The sequence below is a fragment of the Platichthys flesus genome, chromosome 2 (genome assembly GCF_949316205.1).
Source record: "Platichthys flesus chromosome 2, fPlaFle2.1, whole genome shotgun sequence".
NCBI classification, from domain to species: Eukaryota; Metazoa; Chordata; class Actinopteri; order Pleuronectiformes; family Pleuronectidae; genus Platichthys; species Platichthys flesus.
Window position 1 is genome coordinate 25,245,535 of NC_084946.1, and position 12,531 is coordinate 25,258,065.

A 12,531-nucleotide genomic window follows, 5' to 3' on the forward strand; every position below is an offset into this window, starting at 1 on the left:
GAGCATTCAGAGTGGATTCAGCACGGAGAAGAAAACAACTGGATTTGGACTATCAGTCCGACTATCAGCATATCTGCAAAGTGATTGGGCCTCACGGGAACACGGCTTGTTATTCCAAATGTGCTTAACCACAAGTTCCTCCTCCCTCCGTCTTCTTACTTTGATTTAACTTTTCTCCACAGCAGCACGACGACACTCTGGTAAACTCGTTCACAGCAAAAACACACCGTCATTAGGAATTTGTCCCATTTGTTGTGAAGAAAAGAGAAATTACATCGCGAGCATTTAGAAATCAATGTCAGACGCTTCCATCACAATGTGCGGTGACCACAATCAATTAAGTGGCGGCTGCTACACACACAGGAAATGCTTCATTATTCACAGCAGTGCTTGATAGAGCGTGTTCTATGTTTGGAATGAGCTTGTTTGTTTTGGGCCTGTGCAAAGCTTTTCTTTCTCAAACTGTAGAAGTGACCTGCAGTAATTCAGAGAGCTGCATGGCTGCCGCAGCACAAAGAGCCGATCGCCTGATTTATTCAAAGTCCAGCGGAGTAAGAAGCCGATGAGACGAGCGGATTGTCGAGTTGTGCGAGTCACAGACGGACAGATAGAGATTTCTGAAGTGAGCAGATGACCCATGTTAAATACATTGGGTCAAACTGGAACAGTGTCAACACAAAGAACCTCTGCAGGTTAATGGAAAAGCAGAAATGTTTCACAGAGTCAGTTTCAAATGTAAAAACACAACTGCAGCATTGTTACAGTTTTCCCATTAAGATCAGTGCAAACGTTGTCATTCATCTTGAGTTAACTTGCTTTGTGTGCATGTGTGAAAACACATCAGAGGGGTGGGATATAGAAAAAGAAATGCCGTGCAGCATTGCAGGGCTCCTTTACATTTCTCATTTCTGAGCCACCTTCAAATAACAGCCGCGCTGCTGACGGAGTCAAAACCCAAAAGCAATTTTCCCTCATGGAAATGGTTCTCTATTGATCCTCATCCCGCATTAATTGGATTCATGTCATGTCTGTGTAGGAATCAAATCATGGCAGAAAACGTGAGCGTGTGAGCCTGTGTGTACTGTGTCGATCTGTGTGCACGTGTGTGTGTGTGCGTCTGCATGTGTGTGTACATGTGTGCGTCTGACCACCGGAGGAATCGATGATCCCTCAGGTGGCTGTAAGTCAGTAATATGCTGTTCTTGTCGCCTCTGATCAAGGTCAAGAGATGCGATGTGCAGCACTAACAGAATCCTGCACAGGTTATATTGCCGGTGTCATTATAGTGTAGTCCACGGTGGTGTGTACGCAGCTCTGGAGGCCCTGTTGCTTTTCTATTGGATCTGGCTGTGATGTGCACACTGTAATACATTGGTGGAATGAGCCTGAATCCCAAGGCAAGCTTAGGTCTAATCTTTCTGCTCTGAAATTGAACCCCTTGATCTCCAATAGAAAGCTGCATCACTTCCCTGTCAATATAATTTAGTGCTGTACCTTCAGAGGCGTCCCTGGAGCCGGAGCTTTCCTCCACGCTCTCTCCGCCGCGCTCTGCTGAGTCGGCCGGCTTCTCCACAGCCGGCGGCGCCACAGGAAGCACCGGGAGCGCCGGCCCCGCACAGGGAGCCCGGGGGCTGGGCTCGGCTGCTGCTGCTGCTGCCGCGGCCCTGGAAGGTTCCCAAACATTAGCACAGTTAAACGGACGACAAGCACCGGGCGCCTCGTTACAAGTTGACTTCAGTGAGAGGAGAGGGTGGCTGGAGGTGGTGGCTGGAGGGGGGGGGGTAGTTTCCTGCTATCCAAGCATCCAGACGCACACTCCCTAACTCCTGACAGGGCACATCCAGCTGCTGTCAGATTATCAGCTTGTTTAGGAGGTATTTCCATTCTGACAGATGCAGTTTTAACTCCTAGTAGCCATGTTACCAATTTATGAAACCAATTAAGTTTCATAAATTGTGGCCTAGTGGTTTAGAGTGGTGGTTCTTCAACAAGAAGGTTGCCGGTTCAAACCCCACTCTCTCCAATCTGCATGCCGAAGTGTCCTTGGCAGGATACTGAACCCCTAAATGGCCCCTCATGAATGTTGAATAATAAAAATGAAATCTTAAAGGGGGTTTGAGCCAATAAACTATATTTTTGTGTCAGTTTGGTCGATGAACAAGTTAAATCATCTTGAAAATTCCATGATATCTTCTTTGATATTCACACTAGTGCTTGTTCTCAAGTTGCCTGGATTATATGTGAAACTGTAAAAGTGACCTGCAGTATTTGAGCCAGAGCAGATAAAGACCTGCTGCTGCACAGAACCACGAAGCTGCACAAAGATCCTGAAGTTTAATGAAGCTCGACTCAGTAAAACCCCAAAGTGGAGAATCAGTTCCTGTTGTCGAGAATGTGCTGTGATCTAAAATGTCCCAGGAGCCACTGCTACAAAGAGCCAGTTGTCAAAGTCTATTCATATTGAATGTAGGTGTGAATGTGAAGCTGATAAGATGAAGGGTACTGGAGATACATACAGACACAGAGACTTGTGGAATAAGTTGATAGATGAATGTAAACGACCTTGTTTATATGAACTTTTTGGTTCCTATTCAAAGTGAGGATGAAGCATTTTATCTGGATTTACATGACGTTCACCTTTTCACCATTTTTCACCCACTGCACTTAGATGAAATGTACCTGGAACATTAAATCTAGTATTTTGTGTATTTTTATGCAGTTGTGCAGTCAAACACAAATTCATAAATACAGGCTCCCTGAGGACTTTCATCTTTTATCTGTTGCTGTTTTTCTACGTAGGCTTCACAGGTTGTTTTTTTAAGTCCTCAAACTTTCCACCCACACGGAACCTGGAGCCAAACTGATATTAGTGAATTACTCAGAAGTAAAAGGTGGATTTTTTTTATCATTACTATTATTTATGACTATTTCTGCTTCTTCTTCTGTTATTGTTGTGATAAAAGTGACACCTTCAGCCGGACGTGGGAGTGGCGGAGCTGATCGACAACTTTTACAAAGCCTGACACCTCCTGCTCGTTACTTAATTTGCCCTCGAGCTCAGTGGAATCACTATCTGTCAGGCCTGCGGCTTACGATAATCACCCGTGGCTTTGTGTGTGAAAACATGGCCTGAACCAGCAATTAAAAACAGACAGGGGAAAGATTGTTGACACAGCTATCGCATGGCCTGTGTTGACGCTGCCAGTGAGGGACTGTCCTCCCACACATGACTAATAATGTGACAGGATCCATCGTGTAGGAGAGACACATTCACACTAATTAAATCCGTCCCTCTGCTAAACACCTCAGCAGCTCTCCACGAAGCAGCAGCATTGAGAGAAAGATAAACACGACGTGCAGGAGAAACCAAACTTTTCATTTCAGTGGAAATAAAAGTAAATGTATTCAAACCATCTTGGAAAAACTATTCTATTTCCTTGACCAAAGCATTCACAGACATTTTGTTTTCTCAAATAAAAACCTCATAAAATAGCTCCTCATGAAAATAAAAACATAATTTTTTAAACGTTTGCCAGTATTCAAGAACATGTTCTGTTTTTAAAGATGGACCATGCGTCTCATCTTCCTTCCATGGTGCAAAAATGAAAAATACAAATGAAGCCATTTAGAGTCTAAGCAGAACCAATCAGGGTGTTGAGCTGTGATAGCAAGGTTCTGCCACTACACATCAACCAATGACAAGTCGGTCTCACCTGTCAATCATGATGTTTTCCTCCTGTTTGCATAGTTTCTAAAAACAAATAAAAAATTGCCTGAAAACGAGGACAAACATCTGTGTGATAAGAATGACCTTAATCAACATAAACCATATTTAAGAAAAAATAATTTGGGTTGTTTGTTTAAGGTTGTCCCATGTCTCATGGAGGAGGTCGGGTTTATGACCTTTAATAGGAGTTCCTGCAATGCACAAGATCCCCCCCCCCCCCCTTTGAGGAAATGATTAACAGTAACCACCTTGCAAAAATTCAAGTGTCTTTTTTGATAATTTTGCTAAATCTTTCTCACTTTGTTCCAACTGGGTATTCAGTGCAGTGGGATTTAGCATAAATCTGCATCAGAGATGAATGTGAATAACCTGAAGGGCTCTGAATGCTTCCTGTGCGATACAGCAGCAGGTGAGGTGTGTGTGTTAGAGAGAGAGGGGAGAGCGAGCCCCGAGCGGAAGAGGATTAAAGAAACAACAGCAGGCGTCTTGCACCTTTTGTTTTCAACCACAGACAGAATACTGATGGGTGAGATTCATAAATATCTTTCCACACTGACTGATATCACAGGTGCTGATAGTGGCCATTCGGTTCTGCAGCGGAATCTAACCACCGAGCATCACTCTGCTGCGTTCTCTCTCTAATGCTGCATCATTCGTCTCAATGGAGTCGGCTGGAGAACGATCTGCGCCCACATGACGACAAAATGAAGAGCGATGTGTCGACACATTTCTGACAATAGGCCGCTCCCTCATCATTAAAATGGCCTGTGTGGGACAACGTGGAGTCGAGACAACAGTCCCTCCCTGGTTGTGTGTGTGCGTTCACGTCAGGTTGTGAGTGATTCCAGCCGTGCAGTGTGTCTCTGTGCATCTCTTCACAACGTCTCTGTGCCTGTGAGGCCGAGTGACACGTACAGCTCGGGGGGTGTGTGTGTGTGTGTGGGGGGGAGCCTCCGGTGGAAAGCAGCCTGAAAGCAGATCTCACGCTGTTCACCATTCCTCCCAGTAACTGCACCAGGGCCGTGCAGTGGGACATGGGTCCACCTGGTCTGCCCCCTGGTGTGTCCTGGGCATAGCTGCCAGACATTGTGCTGACCATACTGATGGAGCTCTGTTTGTCCTCAGGTCATAAATCTCCCAGAGTAAACACCAAGTGAAACTGTTCCCATGATGCAGCTTCAGCCCCCCCCCCCACATTGGTCTGCACGACTCAAATAAGTCAGAGCTAATATACTCTTTACATTTGTGTGTTTTCTTGCTTATGCAGCATCACTGTTTTCTTTTTGCTTTCACAGCACGCCTGGCCCGAGGAGTGCATCATGACTTTTCAATAACTTTAAACAAAATATCCATGACTGAACATTTTGTGAAATCTCGGTGTAGACGCGAAAAAGTTATTCCAAGGCAAAATGAGAATTCCAAGGCATACAGTATACCTTAAATGACACAAACCCAAGCATGCCTGCTTATATTTTTTAGCCTATTTCTTCAAAAGCATATGAATTATTTAAAACTCAGCATAAATGAACGACATGAAAATATGAATATAACACATTTCCATGACTTTTCTCAAAACTTTTGGGATTTTATTTGTTTCCATGACTTTTCTAGGCCAGGAAAAACACATTTAAAAATTCAATGACTTTTCCAGGTTTTCCATGACCGTAGGAACCCTGTAAATGAGTCCTGGAGGCTTCAGTAGATGAGGGTTCTTGCCGGGGCAAATGTGTAAAGTTCTGCAAGGATGCCAAATGTTTAGAAAGGTGACAGCAAACAAAGAAACTAGTTCTACTCTCACTCTGTAAAAGAAACAAAACACATACACGGCATGTTGTCGTGGTTTCTTCTTGTGTCCATCTCCTCCATGCTGTGCGTCTAATGAAAACTATCTGTCAAGGGGCCAAGTGGGAAGCCACAAGTAAACGTTGGCATCAAACACTGGAGCGTTTCGGAGGGAAATGCTGCCCCCGAGCCGAACAGACACGTTTCTGAAACGACAATCCCAAAGTCATTTCTGTGAAGTTATTCTAAATCTGCAGATGTGCTGACGGGCTTCACACCTTAATGCTGGAAACTGCTATTGATAGCTCGTCTCCAGAAGAGAAACGTGCACTCAGCAGAACTGTCCCTGGATGAGAAATTGCTGAGACCTCACGGTGACTCCATCACACACACACACTAACACACACACACACGTGCAGTCGTTCATGCACATAGCTGCAGCACACACACACACTCGCACCTGTGCACAAATACAGGCGTCTCTTTTCAGCACAGGAAAGCCCACAGGAATCCAACCTCCACAGTCGACTGTCAGCAGAGGTTTCTCAGCACACTTCCTAGAAGCACAGGTGGGGGGGGGGGGGGGGGGGGGGGCACACTGAAAACCAGGGCCCCTGGATGGCCCCAACACGCAGGACACAACATTCTTGCCAGTGAGTTCTTTCAAAAGGAACCAGTCCGGGAAGAGGAGGAAGTGCACAACTCATTTTATTGCATTTATCAAATAAGTGCGTTGGTTGCTGAAGAAGAATAAATATTTTTCCCGTCTATTTCATCCAAAAAACACAAAGGCATTAACGTGAAATATAAATACAACAGCCGAAACCCGATGAAGATGTGACAACACAACGGAAACACAACCTGCTGGCTTGAGCCGTCATTTGCACATTCTTCCTTTTCGGGTCCGACCACCTGAGCTGCAACAACACACTTAAAGCAACAACTGCTATTTTTGCAGGATTCAACAATCGACGTCTCACTTTGCTGCAGTGACTCAGCTTCTCTCAAAGTCAACATCCATGGTGGTTGTGTTTCTGTTTTCTGTTAACGTGCTTCTCTGAGACGTCTCTGCCCCCGAAACTTTGTCATTTACGATATTTCAAAAGTTGAATAATTACTTAACAATTAAACCTCACATTTCTTAATTACTATAATCTAGTTTTTCGAGGCCTTAGAACAGAAGTTAGGGCGTCTTCCCTCCCTCTGGTATGAATGTGGTAGAAGCTTTGCAGCTATAAACCACACAGTGTTTATTTCATTTGGTTTTACACTGACTAATGAGATTCCAACGGTCTGAGCCATTAAACAAGATGGCAAACCTCCCTGTGCTCCCGGGGTTAGCAGAAAGACTGTTGCCCCTGAGGAATCAATAAAATATCTCATTATCATTTCCTGTGCTGAGACCTTGAAGCCTTTTTTGATTGAGTGAAGGATGTTGTGTGACTCCATCAGCAGATTCACTTCACACCTGCACCTCCTCATCCCACGTTTTATACGTACACGTGGAGACTGCAGTTCACTGAATATTGAGAGTAGAGTTCACTTCACGTTACCAATAAACTCTGCAACATTCAAACCACCTCTCACATGTCAATACTTTAAATACATTTATTTCTTGTACATTTAGTTTCCTGACATTACTTCGAGAGATACTGATGAATGTCAAAAACAGTAAACAAGTACTGGAATATTTTAATAACCAATTAAAATGTGGGTTTAACCAAATAATGACAAAAACAAACCTTATTCTTTCCAGTCCACCATTTTGATGCAAATGTTGAGGCTTAATCTTCAACCATTGCTCCAGATTGTGAACGTATAGCTATAAGGATATTGCAGTTTAATAAAACATAATCTACTAATTTGGCTAACCCAAAAGCAAACAATCAAGTGAACGAACCTTGTTTTGAGGAAACCTTTCATTTATCAATTGGATTATAATGTTTCCATGTGTGTATGTGGAAGAAACACAACTTAATTTTACACAAATGCTACAGATCCGCCCCAGTAGCAGTTAGTTCAGTGTGTTTCATGTTCAGGTTTATATGCAGTGGCTTCTGGGATACATCCACCAGGTGGGTTCGGTTACTCTGCACAGGCTGAGGTTAAGTGGAATCATGTGAGGTCACCAGATTCCGTGTGCTAAGTGTAGAGTTAAAGAACTCTAATGTAATATATAGACGTGTCATTAGTCCCCTCGTTTACAGGAGAGTGAGAGAAACAGCCAGACGGGGGTGCAGGTCTTTTAACTTGTGCCACCACCAGATTGTAATGATGGTTTAATTAATTATTGTGCTACTCAAATCAGTTAAATGGGTGAATCAATACAAGTCCTTTCAGAAACAAGAAGTAGTCGTAGGAAAGTTTCCAAGTCAGTCTTATCTCAGTTTTTATATAGTGCCTCTGGTTGTTTATTTTTTGTTTGCTGATTTTAGAAGATTTGAATCTTAGTGATAAATTGTTCTTTCTACTCTTCTCATTTTTGAGGGTGAAACTTTTCCCGAACACCAGATGGAAGAGGCAGCCATGTGTTTGATGATATAGATGATCAGATCTCAGGCTGAAACAAGCAAGATATGACAAGTCTGTGCAGCTCAGCCACTTGACATGAATTTAAGGACAGTGAATTCCAATGCAATGAGTTCCCATCTTCCTCCACTGTACTGGGAGGAAGCAGAAAACTTAGGGATGCTGTATAAACAAGACTCATCTTATCTTTCTGTATATGCATCATCATGAATAAGGCAGACCCGTGATTTCCCCCCGGAACTGGAGCAGCAGCATCACTTCATACTTGACGTTACCCCTTCTAGCTGCGGGGGGGAGGAACCATCTGGCGTCTCCATGTTGTACAAACACACGTAGGGTAACGTCCCTGTATCTCACACACACCCACTGACATTATCTCAGACGTAATGACATGACACCGATGTGGCGTCGCCCGGAGTCTACTTCCTCCACCGCCCTTTACTACTTCTCCCCCACAATGAAGAGAGGAATCAGAGGCAACTTACCGGCTGGGTGACTCACTAACCGGAGCATCTGTTGGAAAGAAGGGAAACAGCAGTGAGACAAATTGTTCCAAAGCAGAGAAAGTACATATTGCAAAAATAACCAATGCAACGACAAAAAAAGAAAATCACCCTCACGTGTAGGAAAGATGTGAGAGGATGATTCATCTGCTGCCTAACTTTGTCTGGTCCGGCCCTGCTGACCTTTTTATTTAAAGCAATAGTTCACATTATCTACTCTCCTCTCTGCTGATGGAGAAGTGTTGGAGTCCTCAAAGCACGTTTAGGATATCAGAGGACATTTAGGATGGAGACATGTTGTGTTTTTTAGTTGTTTTTATACGTTTAAAGAAGTGGTCAGCAGTTCCTTCAATTGTATTGGATTCAGCTGCTTCAAAATTTACCTCTGAGACTCCAAAAGGGTTTTGTAGACTCAAACCATTCACCCATCCCTCCATCGGCATAGTGGGGAGTAGATAATGAGTGAAATTACATTTTTGGGCGATCTACCCCTTTCAGTCAGGACCAAGATAACTGGTGTGAAAGGTGCCTCAGACGGTCTTGGTCCACAAAAAGTTGAACTTAACTTTATTCAAGTTTTTGGAAAGTTCTGACATTGTGATGAATTGCTGGAGGTTGAGGAGCATTTATCAGAGGAAGACTTTGCTTCTGGTCGTCTCCTCCAATGATATATTTGAATGACGAAGCTGCTCAGTTTGCTGATATTAACGAACCTGACAAACCGTAAGACTTCCTCCCATGTAAGAGACAACATGCTCACGTCAGACGCAACCAATGGATGTCAAGTTTATTTAGATGTGTGTTGTGATGTGAAACCAAAATTAAAAAGTATAAACAATATGACAAATGAACCTTGGTTTGTACTTTGGTTCCGACTTCACGGTGTGTAAATACCCCGAGTGTGAGATAAGGAACTGGGTGCTGCAGAGTAAACACAACTTCAAACTGATCTTGCCTGCTCCTGCTGTGTTGTCAAAGCGAAGGTGCTGTTAAACAAATGCCATTATTGATTTCCTTTAGCTCGCACCATGTAAACTCATGTCATCTGGTGGGGGGGGGGGGGGGATCTCAGCCCTCAATTACATAACAGACCTCCGACCACACACTGTTTTAAATAACCAGAATTCCCCCTACACATCCCTGCAGCCCACTTAATGTATTATCCCACACAGACGTGGTAAATAAAAAGCTTTTTAATTAAGCACTGATCGCTCCACTTTGCCCGAAAGAGCTCGTCCAGCACCTTAAATCTCTGTGTGTATCTGTATCTGTGTGTGTTTCTGTGTGTGTTTCTGTGTGTGTGAACCAGGAGTTGTCGGGCAACGCTGGCCGGCCTGGTAGTAAACATGTCGTACTTATATCTACATAAACCACATCCAGTGAGGAGGAAAGTTAACTCTGCTCTCTGAGCTCTGTCTGCTGCAGGAAGCGACTGAACCCTGTTAATTTGAGATTTAAACCACACACAACTGGCTGAGGTCACTCACACACACACACACACACACACACACACACACACACACACACACACACACACACACACACACACACACACACACACACACACACACACACACGGTGAACTGATGAGATTACTTAAAGTGTAAAGGTAACAACGTAAACACAGCTCAGCGAGGACAGGTACAGTTTGCCATATGGGTAAAAGGGAATATCTCACCTTTCTGGACAAGTTGTATTAGTAAAGATGATGCTACTTTATATTTCTACTTCATTATAAGTTTATAGGAATTTTCTCCCGTCTACGTTTAGTTGTATGTTAAAGGTGAAGCCCCTACACACACACGCACATTCCACCCACACGTGTTTTCACTTATTGTGCTAATTAGGCCTTCTCATATTTTACTTGTACTTCTACTACATTCTTGGGGGGGGGGGGGGGGGGTACTCACTTAAGCCACATTTATTGGCACAGAAGTAGAGTTACTCCTCCTCTAATTTGAATCCAAAACAATTTTATCAGCCTAATAATTAGGATTTATTGTACAAGAAAAATATAAACAATCCTTGAACAGCTACAACCTTAGAATACCTGCTACCCAATCTAACCCATCAAACAGTATTCATTTTGTATTTTCAGTAGTATATCACCACAAAAATTACTAGTATTTGATCATGATTACTGTGTTTTTACTCAAAATTACTGTTAGTAAAGTTAATGCTGATCATTCTTAGTTTATTACTCTGAAGTTTATAGACGTCAGCTGCTGGATTAATGTCAGCAGCTGACGTCCAAACTGTTCATTAGCATCTTCTTAAAAAAACTTCTTATTTTTAGTTTCTACGGCTGCAGCAGACGAGTCGTGTGAAGTTTTAACCCTGAGTTAAATAACAGAATTATGTTTGGGGGGTTGTACAGTAATAATAGATTGATATAGAGTGACTGAACCTATTTCATTTATTTGACTATCCATCTTTGCAATACTGAAATGTTTAAAAACTAATTTTCCACTAAAATCTGCACAAATAATTAAAGATCTATCCCCATTTATAATATCTGCTGCACTGAAAGAGAATTTGTATATTAGGGCCGAATATTAGAGGAAATGATTCATTACTTTTTTCCAGTACATGATGAGAATTTCTCAAGTAAGTTCTTCACCAAAAGTGTATTTTGATGCAAATCATACTTCAAGGAGGTTTTGAATGGAACCATATGAAATTGGTAAACTTGAAAAAAAACTCTCCCACTGCCTCTATCAAGGTCGTCTGAAAAAAAAACTAAATCAATTCAGCACAAGTTTAAAAAACATTATTATTCCTGAAAAGGTTTTACCTGCAGTTATTGACGCCTTGACCTCGGTGGAGATGCCCTCATGTCCAGCAGGGGGTGAAGTCTCAGGGGGTTTAGTACTGTCTGTTATTGTCTGTGATACGTTTCCTGATGTGCCACTATCCTCCTTCTTTGACACCTGGACGGAACTGACACAGTCCAAGCTGATCCCTTTGGTGTCCTCCTCTGGTTTCTCCTCGTCCGTGCTGTCGTCAAACACAAACTCTTCCCCCTGCTCCTCCTCTTCGTCCTCCTCATCCTCCTTTGGACGTGGCTGAGACATCACGGTCGACATTATTCCTGAAAAGGTGAGAAAATATTCACGTCTTAATAATGCTGTCTATCACTTTGATTTTTAAGATGACACCTGTGCCACATTTTTACTGAAGAAGATAAAGCTTCTTAACAGTAAGAGGGAATAGTTATTAAAGATTTACATTTATATTATTATAGAGACATTGCTCATTAATCAACAGACAAATAATGTAAATCACCCTTCTTATATAATAACTATTATCTATGAATATTCCAGGTGCATTATATACATCATCCAAACTAACAGCACAACAAACCTGTGAATACTAGAATAAAAAGTAATTAACCCATGATTAAAACATTACATTCAATAATAACCCATGATTAAAATACATTATTAAAATTATCACTTATTACAATACATAGCAACAAATGTGCAGTATTCACATTAGATTGAACGATTACACATGAACACAAGTCTGTTTGCGTTGGGTTTGTATTTCTTAAGTTTGTATTTAAAGGTTCACATCCCCTCAACGTGTTTTCTACCACAAATCAAAAGCCCAAAAATGCAAAACACTCTTCTCACCTCAACTCAATTTGAACCCTGGAGTTATTGCTTCTAATGGGACATTAAGTTTGTGTTAGCCCCCCCCCCCCACATAAAAAGATTGATTTGGATAAAAGGCAAAAAGGGAAATTAGCTGGAGGACTGAAATGGATGCTGATCTTTAAAAAACACACACCATACAGTGGCTGCTCGACAAAAACACTGGTATTTAAAATACCTACAAGTTAGAAAATCTGCATTTCTCTCTGAACTGAAGTGAACTCTTGAACCTACAGAGTGTTCACAACATAATATCAGACTTAAATCCTCAGCCTTCATCAGTACACAGCGGATTGTGGGGCTGTTTCTCTGTAAAGTGCACAAACACAACCTA

The 12,531-nt window shown here is 42.4% G+C and overlaps 1 protein-coding gene across 4 annotated transcripts in view; it reads right to left on the reverse strand.

Annotated features, from left to right (window-relative positions):
• Nucleotides 1-12,531, reverse strand: part of arhgef10la (Rho guanine nucleotide exchange factor (GEF) 10-like a) — a 102,346-nt gene that overhangs the window by 82,508 nt on the left and 7,307 nt on the right. For all 4 annotated transcript variants that reach the window (XM_062407729.1, XM_062407720.1, XM_062407712.1 and 1 more), the window contains exons 2-4: nt 11,336-11,632; nt 8,524-8,551; nt 1,495-1,664 (exon numbers count right to left, since the gene is read on the reverse strand). In XM_062407729.1, coding sequence (XP_062263713.1) covers nt 1,495-1,664; nt 8,524-8,551; nt 11,336-11,627 — 490 coding nt within the window. In that variant the 5' untranslated portion in view covers nt 11,628-11,632. The remainder of the gene's footprint in view (nt 1-1,494; nt 1,665-8,523; nt 8,552-11,335; nt 11,633-12,531) is intronic.